This window comes from Centroberyx gerrardi, chromosome 2 (genome assembly GCF_048128805.1).
Source record: "Centroberyx gerrardi isolate f3 chromosome 2, fCenGer3.hap1.cur.20231027, whole genome shotgun sequence".
In the NCBI taxonomy this organism is placed as follows: domain Eukaryota; kingdom Metazoa; phylum Chordata; class Actinopteri; order Beryciformes; family Berycidae; genus Centroberyx; species Centroberyx gerrardi.
Genome location: NC_135998.1, coordinates 16,163,025 through 16,181,864, shown reverse-complemented (window position 1 = coordinate 16,181,864; position 18,840 = coordinate 16,163,025). Strand labels below are relative to the sequence as shown.

Below are 18,840 nucleotides of genomic sequence, written 5' to 3'. Positions count from 1 at the left end.
TGGACTCCTTTCAGCTGGAGATGGTGGATCTCTCTCGGATTTCCAACGTGGAAACGTAGCATCCAATTCATCAGCGACTGCAACTGTGCCCCCGTCAAGCGCAGCAGCACTTTGTCCGCTCTCTTCACCTCGTACCTTTGGACTCCAAAGTGTGGAAAGACGCGTGGTTTTGTGCGCTGTACCAGAGTATCAAAACACACCTGGTGCGGCATTTCTGCTGTTTGTTTCTGGACGCTGTCAATGAATTCGAACTCGCTAGAAGAAAATCTCGGGTTGTGGTTGTTTGAACGATCCAGAGAGCTGTGTACAGCTGATTCAGCCTGGGACATTAAATGAGTCGTGTTTTCTGCTTGGATTTAAAGACTATTAACCAACTAGTTTCAGGTCTGCATGGGCCATATTTAAGGTAAGTAAAGCATTAATATCCCTGATCACTAGTGAGTGGTTAAAAACAATAGTCGCAAGTTCTTAGGTATTCATATCTGTGCGCCAAGGACATAGAGTATGTAGTCTGTTTACTATTTTATACATATTCCCTTAATATGGAATCGATTTTCTTTGAAATGGCAAATCCAAATGAAAAATGCAACTTATGCATTTGTAAAGACAATTGTTAGGACTTTTGCGTAGCATGTTTAAGCCCAGTATTTATGCATGCATGGCTGTTTAGTTTTGCTGCAGACTCAACATGCCATTAGAAAGAGTCACGTAAGCTTTGGGAATCGCCATCTGGCCAACTCACACCATTATTTAGGCTATCGTTGCCAATACGCTTTGGTGCGTGCTTTAACCAACGCATTTTTGTGTACGGCTCACCCTCCGTGCATGCCTCATTGCAGTAGCAAGACCTCTAAAATTATTGCAGTAACATAACTAAAATCAGATAGTCCCAATAATTCCAGTTGTCATTAGAGGCTAAATAAGAAGCATTATTTACAGTTACAGTGCTTTTTTTTTTATCACACACAAACCGACACCTTATTATTTCTATATTTTGTGGATATCTTCCCACAAGTTCAGTTAATCAAATTAATTTAAGGAAGTTATGGTCTAATTTTCATTGTTATCTGTTTGGATTATTCTGATAACCCTACTCTATGATCCATATTCACAACAAACCCCACTAGGTGATAGAGACAAAGCGAATGATCAAAGCCTCTTGACATGATGACAGACAGTTACTAATACAAAATGAGTTTGACTTTGTCTGGGCACAGTACAGTTTCAGACACTTTTCTGATATCAGAAAACTTATGAAGAAGACTCGCTGAGTGTAGAAGTTTCTTCAACTTGTGAAATGTTTTTTGTTTATTTGTTTCAATTCAATTTGTTTTAACTCCTAATTTACAGTGGCCCTCTCAGCTGAAATATCATGTCTTATTTTTTGCAGGTTTCTTCATAGGAACTGAGTCTAAAATGAAGTTATGGGATGTTTTGGCCACGTGTTTGTTGCTCCTGAGCTCTGTTGCTACAAGGCCTCTCTACCAAAACCCTCAGCCAGCCAAGAGAACTTATTTCCCCAGCAGCTACAGTGATACTGTGTCCCTGTCTGTGGAGGACGTAGAGCCAGAGTTCCCGCGTGAAGACCGCAGCCTGCAGGAGATCTCTATGGAGGATCAGTGTAAGGCACACAATATGTTTTGACACAGTGTTTTGTGATATACAGTCACTGTGACAGACAGTCACCTGAATGGTGGTTAATTGGCCCACATGAGGGTCACACTGTACGCCCGCAAAGCTCGGTCTAATTCAAAACATTAAAATAACAGTCAGAACTTGCCAGTTTGTTTAAACCTCCCTAAACAAAATGCAACTGGGAATTGTAACCCTAACCACTGAGGGATAAACGCTAAGGGAGAGGGGTAATTTAAAGTCTTTTGATCTTACTGTCCAGCATTCTCATGTGTTGACTTTTGAGAGGAATGCATTTTCAACTGACAGTTTCTAGATCATGGGTCATTTTTTTTAGAACAAGGAAATTCAGATATTAATGTTGGTAAACAAACGTTATACTGCAAAATAGTTTTGCCTTTCTTGACTAATTGCAGTTGAGAAATGTGCCGTGTTCAAGTGATAGCTGGTGGGCTGAGCCTCTTGTGGAGCCCAACATTGATAAGGCCCTCAGAGAGGCAGGTTGACCAGCAGAGGCACTTAACCTTGTTTTATTACTGCTGTGGGTGACATCATGCTGGTGTCAAAACAAGCATGGCAGCGGGAATAAAATGTTGACAACAGCTCCAGCCCCAAACGGGGGTTAGTGTCCACATTTCCTCTGCCGCCTTGTTTATGTTCACCTCTGCCTCTCTGCGACTTAGAGACCTATGGCCTTTACCCATCTGCCAGATGGAGAAACCATGGCATGTTTTCTCCCTAACCAAGTTAGAGGAGGCATTCTGAACCAGATCACAGGAATATGAGGGGAGAGGCTCGACAACACCGGAAAGTTTGAACCATCTAGCGAGACCTCTGTGTTTATGTTCATTTTAACAACGGCAGTGGGTAGGAATTCATTTTGTTTAGATCAATGTGACACTGTATCATCTTTACACAGTAGTAAACTAGGCCAAGAACTAGATAAGGAATGGAACATTTAGAGAAATGTTTGTCCTGTCACCTCATATTCTGTTTGGACCGTAGTGACATCACTGATCTGCTCTGTAACCCAAGACCATTAACTATGCACTAATAGTGTAAACAACACTGCAACTCAATGGGAGGATAGGTCCTGTATGGGGCTTGTTCTAAAGTTTTAAAACATTGGAGACTATAATCTCTGCAGGCAGGAGCACAGGGAGACTCTAGTGTCATCAAGACCATTTGCCAAACAGTCTTCTTCTTCTAAAACAAAGACGAAGAAGGATTATGTTGCATGTAATGATTTATCCTTGTTGGATCTCACTGGCCTTACAGTGCTGGTCTTAAACAATAAACTAGTGTATAGATGACTCCCTAGTATTGGTTTTCCAAAGTGGCATAGTGTAGCACGTTTCACCATGAATCACTCAATTCTGTGGCCGTAGATCACTTGTCTGGTCTGTCAGCAGGTGTACAATATGTGGCAACCCTGCCTATCAGCTGACATACAATAGGAGGTGTCTAAATCAAAGGGCAGGTGTGTCTAAACAGATTGGCCCTGGATCACCTGATATATGAGTGGTGGCCCAATCAGCCGTGGAGCTTAGGGGATCAGATGACCTGTGTCCTGGTAGGGGAGCAGGTAAGAGAGGAGAGATAGGTGACACTGCCATAGAGAGGCTGCGTTAATGACACCACCACCTGCCAGACACTGCATCCTGCCTGTCCGACTTACTGACACACATAAGACTACACACACATCCACATGTACACACACACACACACACACACACAAGTAATATTAGTGTTATACTAATTGATTCATTTCAGAATAATATTTCTTTGTGATGTTGATAGTGTATTGTTGCCAGACCCTTCAGGCATTGTGAAGAAGGAGCAGGAGAGACTTGACTCCATAATAGAATCAACATGTACTACAGGAGGATCCAAGACTTTAGTGGATCCGCATTGTTCCTCTCAGCACAGAGTCGAGAGCTGGGTGCATGTTTTGAGTTTCAAGCAGAATAATCTGCTTGAATCTAAATGTCTCAAAGCATATGATTTCCTTCTGTTTGTCTTTTGAAGTCTCACCGGTCTATCACTTGGTGGTTATGGCCTGACCAGTCTGTGTCTATCAACACAGGTAATTGTCATGTGACAGCAAACCTTTATTAACAGCTATGTAACTGAACAACCTTTAAATACCAGATCAGCTCAGGTCCTGTCAGATACAAAGCCTGATGAAGGCAGCATTGTCAGTTGAAACGTTGGTTTGTGAAATGGACAAATAAATCTGTGAATTGGAGCTGTGAGTGTGCGGCTAAATGTGTATCAAGCCCCGTTGGCCTGCACCTTGTCGATACAGGTGTACATTTTTTTTCCTTTTTCGCTGTGACAAAGACAAACCTTAAAATGGAACTGACAACACTGACCACACCTTCAGTCCCTGACTCCACCCAAGATGCAGCACAGAGCGCTTTAGGTGCTCTTTTGTGTCGACCGCCATCTGTCTGTACTGTTCTACCTGTCACTGCGGCCCCGGCCTCAGCCATCTCAGAGGCTGCTGAAGCAGGGCAGCGGCACCTGCGCAGTCTATACAAACTATCCTGCGCTGCATTTTTGCATTCCGTTCCCCTAGACTAATCTATAAATCAGCTCGCACGGTTTCTCATCTGAACATTTCTGAATATTTATGGACATCCTCTGCATATGAGTCAGCACATAGTTCTGGACACATTTCTGTGCATATGCTACCTCCGTCTATAAATATGTTCTGATAATGAGAACAGACAACAGTGCACATGCTCCCTTGCACATTGTCATTTTTTTCATACATATGGCACTGTATCTCCATCTGGATGGTTTGCTGAACTGAACATGTAGTAATGCACATATTTAATTTCTTCACCTTCTGTTCATATGTTATCTACATCTGTAAACTGACTATATTTGATAAAGTGAATAATTTTTTACAACACATAATGTACACTTTCTATATACGTATGGCCTTCAGTAGACCTGTGCACATTTTGCACATCCTGTATATATATGCTGTAAATTCACGTTGTTTTTTCATATTCTCAAATCTTTTACTTCATTATAGATTACAAACATATTGATATTTTCATATTTTCCACTTGCACTGTTCTTGTGTTGAAATGTTTGGTTGTGCTATGTTTAAAAACGCCTCATGCTGCATTCTATTTTTTTTTTTTGCTTATAATTTGCTGTTGCAGCATTCCAACATCCCCATGAGGATCATTTAAGTTTTATCTTATCTCCCATACAGTGATTGCAGTAAATTACCATTGAGTACATTCCCGTATTGTTGAGTAGTGGTGGCTACATTTCAGAAAGCTATCATTGTTGCAGTTATAAACTAGCTCTATCAGTGAATCGCTTCCTTCTTTATCTTCCAGATGACATCACAGGTCCCTATCCAGAACAGTTTGATGATGTAATGGATTTTATTGAGGCTACCATCGGCAGACTCCGGAGATCATCAGAGCCCAACGGGGGCTCGAGGGGACGAAGGGAGCAGAGACAGAGGGGAGCAGCAAACACAGGAGGAGCGGGGAGAGGAGGACATGGAGACAGGAGGAAGGGTCGGGGGCGAGGGGGCAGTCGAGGGGGTAAAGGAGGCCGGGGTGAAAAGGGGAGGGAGAGGATATCGGTGCAGAGTCGCGGCTGCTTGCTAAAGGAGGTCCATCTCAATGTCACAGACTTGGGGCTGGGCTACCAGACCAAAGAGGAGCTGATCTTCCGGTACTGCAGCGGCCCCTGTGCCGAGGCAGAGACCAACTATGACAAGATCCTCAACAACCTCTCCCACAACAAGAAGCTGGACAAGGACACTCCCTCTCGCACCTGCTGTCGACCGATCGCCTTCGACGATGACTTATCCTTCCTGGACGACAATGTGGTGTATCACACACTGAAGAAGCATTCTGCCAGGAAGTGTGGCTGTGTCTGAGGAAAGGAAGAAAGTCATATGAAGGTGACAAACTGACAGACATGACCTCTTGGATATGGGGATTTGAGGTGGACACTGGGGTAATGCATTTGGATGATGAGGGAGTGTATGGTCTCTAACTTTCCTCAGTATGTGTCAGTGGTCAAATTGACGCAGCACACAAACCAAATCTCAGAGGACGCATTGTATACCGGGTGAGTATATAGAGGACACTTCTACGACTGACATTAGTCATGTGATCTGAAAGACAATGTGACAGCCCATCAAATGGAAACTGGACATTTAACTTTCACAGTCCATATTCAGGCCCTCAGAACGCCTGACCAGTATTCGATTATTAAATCAGACACATGCAGAATTGTATCAGGTGAATACCCATTTGCAGATGAAACGGTACTGTTACACTTCCAGACTTGCCCGCCTTGTTTTCTTGAAGGTGAGAGTGAAGCGGAAGTCCACTCTGAGCAGGTTGGCCCATTTTCAGAGACGCCCGTTGTTTTCTGGGGGAGTTCATTTTCCCAGGAACACCAGTTTTCCTTAGTTGGCTCCTAAGGCTCCGAATGAATGCAGAGACTGACTGGAGGAGTGTATTCAGCTACAGTCCAAATAACTTCCACTGCATAATCTGGATGTCGACGTTTACATTCAGAGCCAAGGGATGAGAAATACCACAACGGGGTTCAGCAAAGACTTTTTGGTGCAACCCATCTACGTAAAATCCAATCATATATATATAAATATATGTATACACGTGTGTGTAAGAGGTGTATTTATTAAGATTGAATTAACTTATTGTTATTTATTGCAATCCATTTTATGAAAGAAATGTTTGTTTTTTTATTTATTTAAAAGCTTTGTTTGTCCTGGACGGTGCCAAAGTGGAGCATGTTTTTGTTTTTTTTAAGGAAAATGTAATTGGGTGAACCGGAGCAGAGGTACAGCCACCGCTAATCAATCTCACCCACAGATCCTAAGGCTTAATCGCTTCACTTAAATTCCAGGGTATCTCAATCCACACCCATGGCCGAGTCCAAAACATCATTGATTTTTGAAACTCATTAGGTATCAAGTTTAGGGAGGGTAGAAAGAGAGAAACAGAGAGGAGGGGACCAATATAAGCTTTTCAACACAACTGATTTCTTGCGTTAGATCATTTTGAGGGATGCCAGGGTCGATTTTATTCAATACAATTCACCTCTTTTTCAGAGTATCATGCTGAGACGTTTGGGACTTAGGGGTCTGGGTGCAATGAGTCAGATGCTGCTCACTCCTCACCGCGCCTAGGTAGAGACTCCTAGCCAAACTATCACATGCCATTATCTGTTTACAAGTAGGCATACAAATCCTTACCCCTGTTTATTTTCAAGACATAATAGTTGATAATCCAGGATCGATTTGGACAATTCATTCAACGTCGCTGCAGACAAGTCACTACAATCACCATTTTAACTGCCTAAATAACAAAATGAGTTTGCAGTTATAAAGTGGTATAGACAGAATATCTTTTTTTCTAGCGATTTTATCTAATGTAACAAAACCTATATAAAATCCAGATAAAAGTGGCGGTGGCTGCTTCAGTGCAAGAAATGATAACCTTTTGAGGATCTGTAGGTGCCTTTGAGGATCCATCCTTTGAATTACAGAGTGCAGAAGCTGCTGGTATGCCTGGCTATCAGCATATGTTACCTGAGACTTCAGTCTGGCCGTGCACCAAGTCTGAGCAAAGGCTTTTCAGTGGTTACTGTCCCAATGGGCTTTAACGTTACTGCGATTGCCTGTGTTTCTGCCTTGGCTCTGACAGACAGGTCTTACTCACTGACAGGGGATTTGAAAGTGATCCTCTAACATGAGGCTTAACCAAATATTCCCACTGGCAAAGGCACCTTAGTGCTAAGGACCATTTAAGGAAGATCTAGCTATGGCTGTCTTAGCGAAACTGATGTAAAAGTCTCAAGAGCAGACATTTCAACAAAAGAAGACGTTTTTGGAATTACTGAGGGAAGAGATGGTTAGGCTGAGTGTGTTTTCTCTATGCAATAACTAGTTCAGCCAACATCCCAAAACTCTACAAGACAGAAATAAACACATTCAGGATAGCAGGAGACTCTTCAAAAGCATGCTGGCAAACCCATATCAAGTCCCTGTGGAGGGGATAGTTTTAAGTGGAACCCAGAGAGCCCTCGGGTCAGTCTTGATGTTAGCACGGATTAGGGACCAAGGTATCTGTGCCCACCCAACAGCAACCCAAGCCAGCTTTACTGTGTAATCCGCCTGCACACAGAACAAATCCACTGCATCAAGCAGAATTTAGGCCAAACACTACAGAGAAAAAAAAACCTCTAGCTTTTATCACAGCATACCTCATCAATTGGATCATCTTCTCCTTTAACAACTGATTCGTACATAAGCCTTTCCAGATGAGAATGTGCATTTAGGAGACTTCCCAGCAGCCTTCTGGCCCTCAGAGAGCCTCACTATTCTTCTATACCATACATTAAAGTGTGTAAACTGTGACCACTAGCCCTCTCATCTTCATGGTGTTTGCTCAACTGTTTTGCAGTGTGTTGATTACTCCCCCAGTTCTGATGCAGAGGTAAACAAGCAAAGGTAAAGAGAGTAGAGGTGGAGGAATCCTCAGTGTTAATATATTAGGAAGAAAGAATTGCATTTGTTTTCACTCCGTATTGTGTTAACACCTCTGTGAAAAAACCTTTCATGTTGTCTCACTTGTTTTGTGTTACAGAACCAAAGCTCTTGGCAAACTTTATTTTTGTACAATATTCATTTTATAACTTTTTACAGAATTAAACTTGTTTCTATTAAATGAGCATGTCTCCTGGTATTCTGACCTGCAATTAATTAACTTGTGCCAGACGGTGTTAATTTGCCCGGCTGGCTAAAGAGAATATTTAAACAGAAGCAGAAATTAAGGATGAAAATTTGGGTAAATAGAGAATTGCGCAGATGGTTTTGAGACGGCCTCTAAAATGTGGTACCCCCCTCCTGTTGTGCATTCCTGAATACTGGCCCAGGGTTATACAGTAAACAAAAGCTAGCTGTAAAGCGACACTGAGCTGTAAATCAAGGCGCTCAAGAATGTTTCCACCGTGCAGAGAGGATATGTAAATGCCGATGAGAAAATGGCAGAGGTACAGGCAGAGTGAGTCATTAAGTGGGGACTCAAGCTAATTCTGCCAAGGTGTGTATACAACCTATAGTTTATGTCTTGCCATGTTTTTTCCAGTGCGTAAAACAACAGCACTGATCAGTCACACAGCTAAGTGACCGTGTTGTAGACCTGTCTGAGCCATCAGCTGAATGAGGCTTTAGGTTGAGAGAATTTTCCATTAATTCTGTCTTAGAAAGGGATATATGGGGCAACAAGATGCAGGGTGCAACTTGAGAACAAGATAGTGGGAGATTTGATCCTTTAACAGTTCCAACCGACTTAAATGAGTAGTGGTATCATGCACCAAATCCAAAACACACCCTTCCACCGACAACTACGGGAGGTGACTCTACTGGACATGTACGGACTGAGACCTCACCGCTGCCTGCTGACACCTCCACTGGGAATAGGCAGCACCAGGATTAGGCTGTAGGGTTCACTAAGCCCTGCTGATGGCCAACTTGCCAAAGGTCAGATGATGAGCAGCTTTCGATGCTTGGCATTCAGAGTAATGTCTGGCCAGAAGCGCTGTCGGATGATATGAGAAATTGTTTTAAAGTGAAAGCAGTTATTTGCTTCCATAGCAACGTTTTAACCTTATCATAGGCATGTAAGACTCATGAACAGTCAGCCCCAAACATTAACTACCCTGAGAACCTATAGTCAACCTATAGTCACCACTGGAATTTTATGTTTATTTTGTAGCTCTCATTATTATTATTAAGGTACAAAATACAAAAAAGGATATGAGAAGTATGACATTTTAGATTAAAATTCAGAATGAAAGTAGGTGAGTGATATCACTGTGAATACCTAGGGCAGACAATATTTGGTGGTTGACTGTTTATGAACTTAAGTAGGCTATGTGTCCTAAAATCCCCGCCCCCATACTGGCAGGCCATGGTTCCAGCCCCACACACTAGCTCCTGCCACAGTCACTCCTCACCTTCTGCTGTTGGCTCAAAACTCATCTATTCAAAAAAAGTATGTCACATCACCGTCTCCCCACTGAAGCATATCTCCCCTCTACTCTAATTTCTCTTAAAACCATCACTTCTTCCTCTCTACTTAATTCTTATTAATGCATGAACTGTAACATAAAACACCCAAACAAGTCAGATACCACAAGAAGTATGTGATTGAGCACTTGAAAAAGACAAAGCGTATCTATTATCCCAACCCGTTTGTCATCATGCCGGCAAAATCTGGCAATTCAGAATTTATACAGCAGAATAGCCCATGTGACTCCAATTTCTCTTTTTACAAACAAATTGTCCTTGTTAAGCTAGTGCACCCCTCAACTCAAAGCATCAGCCACATTCGTATGTTGTTATAGGCAGAGGTTGCATTCCAGAGGAATGTATAATGAACACAAACATGGGATCTGTATGTTGTGGCTTTGTCTGTCAATTTACATAATTATAGACACTGTACAGGTCATTCAAGGAATTCAAAGAGAAAATTGGAGACTCCTCAACTCGAGAATTAAAGGATATTTTCAGATTTTTTGCAAATACAACAGTAGAGTTTTTGCACTATGAAGTAGACACAAATGTTTGCAGTCAAACCCAATTTTCATTTAAAAATTAGGGCATGAAACAAATTGGAAGGCCTACCATTATGCAGTAATTTCCTACTGGAACTGATACAATCACATTTCAAACAAAATCCTAACTCATAAATATTCAGAAATCCCTGCAATTTCATAAGTAAACTGTGCAATAAAAAGTAGCATCTAAATATTTATCTGAAGCAGTGAGTCCAACACAGGCAGTCTGGCAATAACTACGACTGAGTGGATATTTCCAGGGTTGAAGTGCCTTACTAAAAACAGGGATTCTGAGTAGAGGAAATGTCTCTCTAAGAGAGGTACTCTTTCGATTTGGCAGAAATATCCCTTTGATCAGTTGGTGAAAATAGATTAGTCATTACAGACAGTTTTGTGGATACATTTATCACTGCTAGACAAATGCATACAAATGCTTTTATTTAGATTTCAGGGGGGCAAACCGTATGCATAAAGGAACATCCAACCTAACAGCTGATCCATATAGTCAAACTGATTGCACCAAGTTATATCACATCTACTTCCAATTATCCAACAGTGAGCCAATTATCCAAAACTGTACAGATTTACAAGACTGCACATTTGTAGCCTGGACAAAAAAAGCAAGCAAAAACACATTCCATCCCAAAAAATATATATACAATTTGCCAATAAATTTTTGCACTCCTGTGCAATTTTTGATATTTCCGTTTTACACACTGGCAAAGGGTTCATCATAGATGAAGAATAGTAACAGACCACAAAATCTGGACCAGATTTATGAGGCATCAGAAAATTGGCAATATGGGAAAACACAATACAAATGATGAAAATAAAGTCCATACAACAAAAACAAACATCAAAAACCTAAGTTCTGCCTTTGTTGATGAATTGTAATGAGAAGAACATAAACTCGTATAAAATGACACTATGCTTGCACAGAGAGAAATGCCTTAACATTTACTGTACCATCCCGACACAACTGACACAAATGCATGAATGCACAAACAAATAAACTTTAAAAAAAGAAGCACTAGAGGAAGGAGGACTGACAACTCTACAATTTAGTCACTTAGCTGACGCTCCAATGCAGAGCAGCTTACAGTGACCGAGCAGTCAGGGGCTCAGTGTCTCGCTCACAGACAGGATGTATTGGCTGTTGCAGGGATTGAACCTGGGACCTTCTGGTTATGGTGCAGTCTCTCTAACCACCAGGCCACACTGCCAGCTATCAAAGATAAAATAAGCTGGTGTTAATGTGTCTCAGATCTTGCGTTTCTTCCACTGCGGTTCCTTGTCAGCCTCCTCATCCTCCTCTGAGTCCTCTGCAAACACAGGCTCTGGCTGGGTCCTAAAGGATACACAGAAAAGGGGGGCACTTTTAGTAAAGATTTACATTTGGAATCCTCATTGTAATTTGATTGAGGGGTTCTTCATTTGGGTTCTGCTGGGATAACCAGAGAATGAAATATATGCAGAAATATATAAAAGGGAATGGTTGTAACGAAATGAGATGGAATAAGAGAGACACCGTCATTGAGATATAAACCAGAATAGGAGGGAGGAGATTAAAATATTTCACCATTTTTCATCACACCACTCGGAGCAGTGATTAAAAACACATCTGCCTGTGGGCAAGTCATTGAAAAGATAGTCCTCTGTCAAAGGTCATCCACAGGAAGATGCCAGGTACGGACTCCCTTTACCTCATGCAACCCAACTTGTGATAACATTTTACACAAGGCTCATAAACCCATAATAGCCCTGAAGCATGCAAATCACTTGAAGTGCTCCTAAACAATTTAGATATTTTATGATGTGCGTACATGTCCTTGCGTGTTTGATTGCCTGTCTGCAAAACACAGATATTCAGACATCAGAGCAAAGCAATTTACAGTGCAACAAAGGAAAGTAACCAGATGACTGAGTTGTGAAGCCATGAATGTGTTAGGAAGCCTAAGTGCAACAGTGGCTATCATTAGTGTCAACATCACCATTAGTGCTTTTAATGAGTGATCTCTTCCATACAGACCAGGCCAGCTGAGGCTGGGAGGGAGTTCAGGCAGCAACCAGTATATAGGGTTACATGGAGAAGAATACCCCAACTCAGACCCAACCTCGACCTGGCTGTCAGACCTTGGGCCGGTCCTCAGCAGAATTAACTTAATGTTTAATGTAACTCCCAGTCAGGCAGACAGCAGAGCCAAGAGAGGTGTGATGGTGGTGTGACTAGTAGTCTGCTGCCTGAGAGAGCGAGCCTGCAGCCAGGCTAAAAATTCAGTACTTTGTCCTAGTTATCTTTTATTATATTTAACTCAAGAATGTGTGCTTGCATCATGTGAAATGTCAAGATTTTGCAGCTTTCTTCCACCCTTGCATATTTGCCAAGGGTGATATCCAATCTAACGCTGCCCATTACTCTCCTTCCTTCGGTTTGAATGTGGACAGTGAGGTGGATCATATGCCTACTGTGCTACCTTCAAAACTGTACAGCCCTTTAAACATTCATGTGTCACACTGGTAGGAAGAAACCCAAGTACCATCACAATACCATGAACAGCACTCACAATACTCACCTTACACTGTCTGTCACTTTAAACACTCATGAGCACACACGCATATATGAGAGAGAGCGAGAGACAGACATAGGGAGACGGAGATAAAGAGTGTGTGAATTATTGATATTTTTGTTAATAAGAACGTTGTCTTACGTTGTGTATGCTGGGGCAACCCAGTAAGGGTTTTCTGAAGCGTCCTTGGCATGGCGTAGGATGGCCTCTCGTGGGTTGCTATCATCTGTTTTATCTAGAGCAATGTTCTTCACAATGAATGACGACAGAGTGCCACCATGAGCTGCTACTCTGCCTCCACGACCTGTCAGGGCAAAGGATCACTGGATTAGAGACAGACAGATCTATTGCATACACAAAAACACACCTACAAACACACGTTCCTGCACATATGTTTGGAGTTGGTCAGACAGCGTCACATCAGGCAGACATACAAACCTTAACATAAGAAAACACACGCTATCTGCTCTTATACAACGGGCAGTCTCAGCTAAGCAATCTGGTTGATCAAAGCCATACTTTATTGGTTGCTATGCCATCTCTTGTGGTAACCAAGGAGCTAGTTGACAATCTTCATTTTTTTCTCCTGTTTTTCTTATGTATGTACACTACTTTGAAGAAAGCCTTTCAGACAGTACATGTCTGATGGAAAAAAAATAATTTTCATGGATAAGTTCAACCGATCATATGCAAATACAGGCACTTGAATTGAACCTTTGACTGTTGCACTATTGTGCCAACACACACACACACACACACACACACATACACACACACACACACACACACACACATGTGCTAACACACTTAGATTATAATTTTGTTAGAAATTCTTTTCAATTCATGAAAAATGAAATAACTTGATATATAATGTAATTAACTAAAATAACTTCAGTAAATGTTTTAGGGCATTTAACGTGTCTAGATAGATTTCATTTTGAGTATGTCTAGGCTTTTGAATGCTTGTGTTGATCCGCCATGTTGACAAACACACTGGGAAGTGAGCACTGGGGACGCAAGTGTATGACAACATCATGGAGGACGGGGGATTCGATAAGAGGATTCGTTCAAATTTTACGAATCCGGGTATTTTGCTTATTACATTAGTTAACCATTTATTAACAGTTATTTTGTTTAGAAAAATTAAATGCTACATCAAGTATTGGTTAAGGACTGACATTATTTTTGTAAACATTAATAGATTTTTTTTGGGTTGCTATTGTAAAGTTGCAACTGAGGTTTATGGTAGTTAGTGAAGTTTTTAAGTGGATTGTAAGGTATCTTCTTTTTTGTTAAAGATTCATTTTTGGGGATTTTTGCCTTTATTTTGATAGTTGACAGTGGAGACAGACAGGAAAGCTTGGGAGAGAGAGAAGAGGGTGACGTGACAAAGATCGCAGGCCGGATTCTAACCCGGCATGACGCGGTTACCTGACATGCCTTAGCCAACACCAGGCCGCCCGTTTATTAATGTTTGAAATAAAAATATATTTTTTACATTAATGTTCAAGTAACATTTAAGATAAAGATAAGATGAGATATCACTTTATTAATCCCCTTGGGGAAATTCGGGAATTTCAGCATTTACTAATTCTTAGTAAACTGTGAAAAGACAAAAATAAATAATTATTTGATAGTGAACAAAAAAATAATAAACTGTTAAATGTTATAAATAATGATATATTCACCGTTTATTAAGGACAGTTATTAAAAAGTGTTACCAAAATTTTCAACAAAATGTCGAGTTTTATAGTTGAAACTTTTCAAAGACTCATTAACTCCCATGTTAATACTGCACATGCTGTCATGTTAACATTGTACATGCTGCCATTTTGATTTGAAGCGAATAGACTCCATTTTGAGTCCATTGAAAACAAAACTGACTGAAAAGTGTACTATTCTGGCACTCTCTTAAGTGTGTTAACTTTTATTTGTGTGTGTGTGTGTGTGTGTGTGTGTGTGTGTGTATACGTGTGTGTACGTGTCAGTGTGATAGTGTAACAGGTTGAATTCAAGTGCCTGTTTCAGCATATCATCAGTTGAACTGATAAATGTATCCATAAAATACAACACTAAAATCCACTAAAACATTTGATTTTAGTTTATTACATTATTAATGAAAACAACTGCTACTAAGCTGATAATGTAATAATCAGCATGTAATGTAATAACTTATTACATTGTGCACCAAAAGTTATGTTATCCGTTCAACATTTTTCTTACATTACAAGCAGATTATTACTTTATGAGTTTTTATTACATTATGCACAGCTATTACATCATGAGTTGCTCCAGGAACCATTGTATAAAAGCTGTGATATCCTCGAGGATGTTCTTACTTTACTGTTATTATGGTTATTATCATGGTACTGGTACTATTCAGTGCTGCTGACTGTACTGCTGTGCTTCATACCTATTGCATCACTCTACCCGTAATCAGAGTAAATAATGCCCTCTTGGCTATTCTGACTATTGGGTAATATCAAACATATTGTGTCATACATCAGCTATCAACACAGAACTGAAAGATTAAAACTGAACTGAATGACAAAACAAGAAGCATTTCTCTGTACTCTAAAACAGATGCTAACTTTCTGTAAGAGGAGGCAACTAAGGTTGTCTTAAAAGATCAAGGATCTACACACACACACACACACACACACACACACACACACACACACATACAGGGATTTCCTGCCGGAGTTGGGCAGTGGGTTGTTTGGGGGATTGAGAGGCACCTCTTTCCATTGCTTGTAAGCATCCAGCCAACCACCAAACATTACCTTGCACTTATGTAAAGTCATTTCACAAAAAAGATAAACAATATAAAGATAGCCTGTCATCTAAAAACCACTGGTCTGCTATCAAGTAGTCCAAACTTCTTTCCATAGACTAGACCTAGATTTTCATTTGCAGACTATTCTCATTTATGTTTGTGTCTTTCTCTCAACCTCTATTCCTTCTTTACATCTATATGACTATAAATTCTTCATACTTGTACAACTATGTACTGTCGAAGGAATAAGCGACAAAATTATGAAACATCTGACAAAACAACACAGCAACATCAGCCAGCTGGGATACATTTAAGGAGGAAATGCTGTCTGGCACCTCAGCTTATTGAACGAGGCTCAAACTGTACGTTTGATTATGCATGGGTGTGCGCTCAATTGTGAACGTGTGCACTAAGAGTATAAGCTGACTGAGCATGGGTTTCCAGAGTAAATTATCAATGCAGCCGTATGTCCCAGTAGTTAAGGCAAGAATAGTCTAATATGAATCTTTGAGAGGCCCATTGGGAGCATTGTTGTTACAACCCTTGACTTCTGCTGTATTGCATAATATCTAACATACCAACAATAGTGGATTTGTACAGACTCAGACAGATTTATGTATTCATCAATTTAAGACATTGACTAATAATACACTTCTAACCCACTGCTGAACTGCAGCTGTATAATAGCAGGCCATATTAACAGGCAGTGACAGTAGGGTTTGTGGTGTACATTACCTGGTCCGGACACAGGAGGCTCAGGCTTGTGGGACTTCTTGGGGTCAAGTCTGTCCTTCTCCAGCTGCTTCCTCGTGCTGCGCTGACGAGCCTCTCGGAACATGGGAAGGGCATGAGCTGGAGACACACAGGGCAAACATGGATGTTACTGAAGAAATTCGAACATACTGCAAGATCAGCATCACAACTGAAGAGGCAGGGACCAGTCAGGGCATCTGTCTGTATGCACTGTGCAGCCCGCACACAGCATTTTGCCATATGGAGACAGAAATGCAAAGCTAAGATTAAACTGCTTTTTCTTTCAAACAATATGTACAGAATCGCAGTCTCAGTCAAACACCTCTTAGGATGTGATACCTCACGACCCTCCACTATAAATACACACATTGCAGGACATCATAATGTGGACATACACACCGAGTACGCAGAAATACACACACCAGTTGACCTCTGCCAGCATCTCTCCACTGTGTACTCTTTCTGCCATAGTGGACACCAACATATTCATTATAACCCCCATGTTTAGATTCAGACACTTACGCTGCCACTCTTCACACTTTCGTGAACACTATCACAATAAAGGCCCCCAGCACTTTAAGCCACGAGTGTGTGAGCGAATGTGTGCATGAATAAGAGTGTGAGTGGGTGCCCTCAAAGGTGTATATGTGTGAGAAGGAGAGAGTATATGCGTGTGTGTATCGTGCGTGTGTTGAGGGAGTGTGTGTGTATGGGGAGTGTATGCTCTGCTCTTATCCTCAGGGGTTACAAAGAGACACTTTAGTAAAGGGCTAGATAAAGTGATTTTCCATTCAGGAGCCCTGTCACTGTTCAGTGTTAATTCTTCTCCTCCACGCTACATTAAGCAAAAAGGTTACTGTTAACAGATTCCCTCGCTTTTCTCAATGGGCCATCACTTGCTTCCTGTCCCCTCTAATTTTCCAGTGCCAGGGCATCAAGTGCGTCACTCGCCGCTCGTGGCAGTCAAATGCCTGGCCCTACTTCACACCCTGTTGGCATGGCAATGAAATCACATGATGTATATGAATAGGCTGCAGTTGCCCAAACAATAAATGGCGTCTGAGTTGCGTCTCGCAGCCAATCAGGGACAAAGTGTTGGCAGCTGTTCCGTTCCTATAGGCTCATTACCTCAGACTGGGAGCGAGAGAGAGAGTGTGAGACACGCGCAGAGGAGATGACAGCCTCATGTGTTGATGATATGACAGGATGACAGGCAGGGGGGGTGGTGGGCAGGGAGACTACAGTTCAGTAAGTGTGTGTGTGTGTGTGTGTGTGTGTGCGGCCACATGTGCACCAACAGGAGATCACGCCAGCAGAGGTGAGAGAGGTGGCTGTCCCTGGCGTGATCCGGCGTGACTGGGGACCTCATGGCTGACGCGTGGCACAGTGCCCCCGCGGCTGTCGATTCACTCATTCTCACTCTACACCATCAGCTAATGGGCTCGTGAAAGCCCTGAACACCGCCTCCTTCCTCTCAAAGCCCCCCCAGTAAGAGAGAGATAAAGTGCGTTTGAGTGTTTGTGTGTGAAACAGTAAGTGAGAGACAGATACAGTTGGAGATGAAGACGGAGAGCGAGAGCGAGAAAAAGGGTGTGCAAATGAAGGTTGGGATTCTGCAAATCACTGTGTTTTGTGTCTGAGAAAGAAGGAAATTTGTGTGTAGGGAAATGGCTGGTGGTGTTTTGGTACTCTCTCTCTTTGGTTCTCTCTCGCTGTTAAAAACACACACTGCCGTACAGTCTGAAGAGCGCTGATGAGCAGATGGGTTAGTGGCTCAAGGTGGACTAAACTGCTGGAGTGTCCTTGAGAAAGGCACTTCACCTAAATTGCTCCAGTAATTGTTCACTGACATATGGGCGATGTGTGAAATTGTATGCCTTGCATAACGAGGTAGTCTTGAGCGAGAGCAAGAGATAAGTTCATAGAGTGATGATCATAACGCCGCCATAAGGACCATTTGAGATGAACAATGACTAATGCGATGTAGGAGCGGCAAATGCTATTGCTCTCGGATGACATGGATATGACAGATTGCGAGGGTGTGTGTGTATGTGTGTGTCTAAGTGTACGTGCACAGAAAAACTTACGTGTGATGATGTAATCTTGTGTCAGTGTCTCCGCTTGTTTCTCTTTCCGCTTGCTCTTCACTACACACAGCTTAGCCCCCCTGGAAAGGAACGAAACAGTTAAATATTCTGTTATTTGAAGGTATCATCCAGGGTGGAAGAGGTCTCCGGGATGTTAGGATCTGATTTGAACTCACCTGTGGCTTTTGACAGGGTCGTAGTAGACCTTGGCCAGCCCATTCCCAGTACCCACCATAATTTGGTTGAGCTTGGGGTGCCACAGGCAGCGGACGACACTCTGGAAGACACAACACAACACAAGACACATAAACACCAGCTCAGCAATACAGTCACGTGTCTATTTGTACAGTAGCTATATCACTATCAGGAGATTGAAGGAGATTTAGCTGCG

General features: G+C 41.9%; 2 protein-coding genes across 3 annotated transcripts in view; one reads left to right on the top strand and one right to left on the bottom strand.

The window, feature by feature from the left end:
* The first annotated feature begins 1,416 nt into the window (after positions 1-1,416).
* Positions 1,417-5,553, top strand: gdnfa (glial cell derived neurotrophic factor a). Of its 2 annotated transcripts, none has more exons than XM_071899559.2 (2): positions 1,417-1,507; positions 4,986-5,553. In XM_071899559.2, exons 1-2 carry the CDS (start codon positions 1,417-1,419, stop codon positions 5,546-5,548), a joined length of 654 nt encoding a protein of 217 aa, XP_071755660.2. In that variant the 3' UTR covers positions 5,549-5,553. The 2 variants fall into 2 exon arrangements, with proteins under 2 accessions (XP_071755660.2, XP_071755659.2); XM_071899558.2 differs by having other exon boundaries at positions 1,417-1,621; positions 4,995-5,553.
* Positions 5,554-10,583: 5,030 nt separating this feature from the next.
* Positions 10,584-18,840, bottom strand: part of wdr70 (WD repeat domain 70) — a 43,493-nt gene continuing 35,236 nt past the window's right edge. The window contains exons 14-18 of the mRNA XM_071899554.2: positions 18,626-18,726; positions 18,450-18,529; positions 16,345-16,461; positions 12,975-13,137; positions 10,584-11,614 (exon numbers count right to left, since the gene is read on the bottom strand). Of these exons, the coding sequence (XP_071755655.1) occupies positions 11,527-11,614; positions 12,975-13,137; positions 16,345-16,461; positions 18,450-18,529; positions 18,626-18,726 (549 nt within the window). The 3' untranslated portion in view covers positions 10,584-11,526. The remainder of the gene's footprint in view (positions 11,615-12,974; positions 13,138-16,344; positions 16,462-18,449; positions 18,530-18,625; positions 18,727-18,840) is intronic.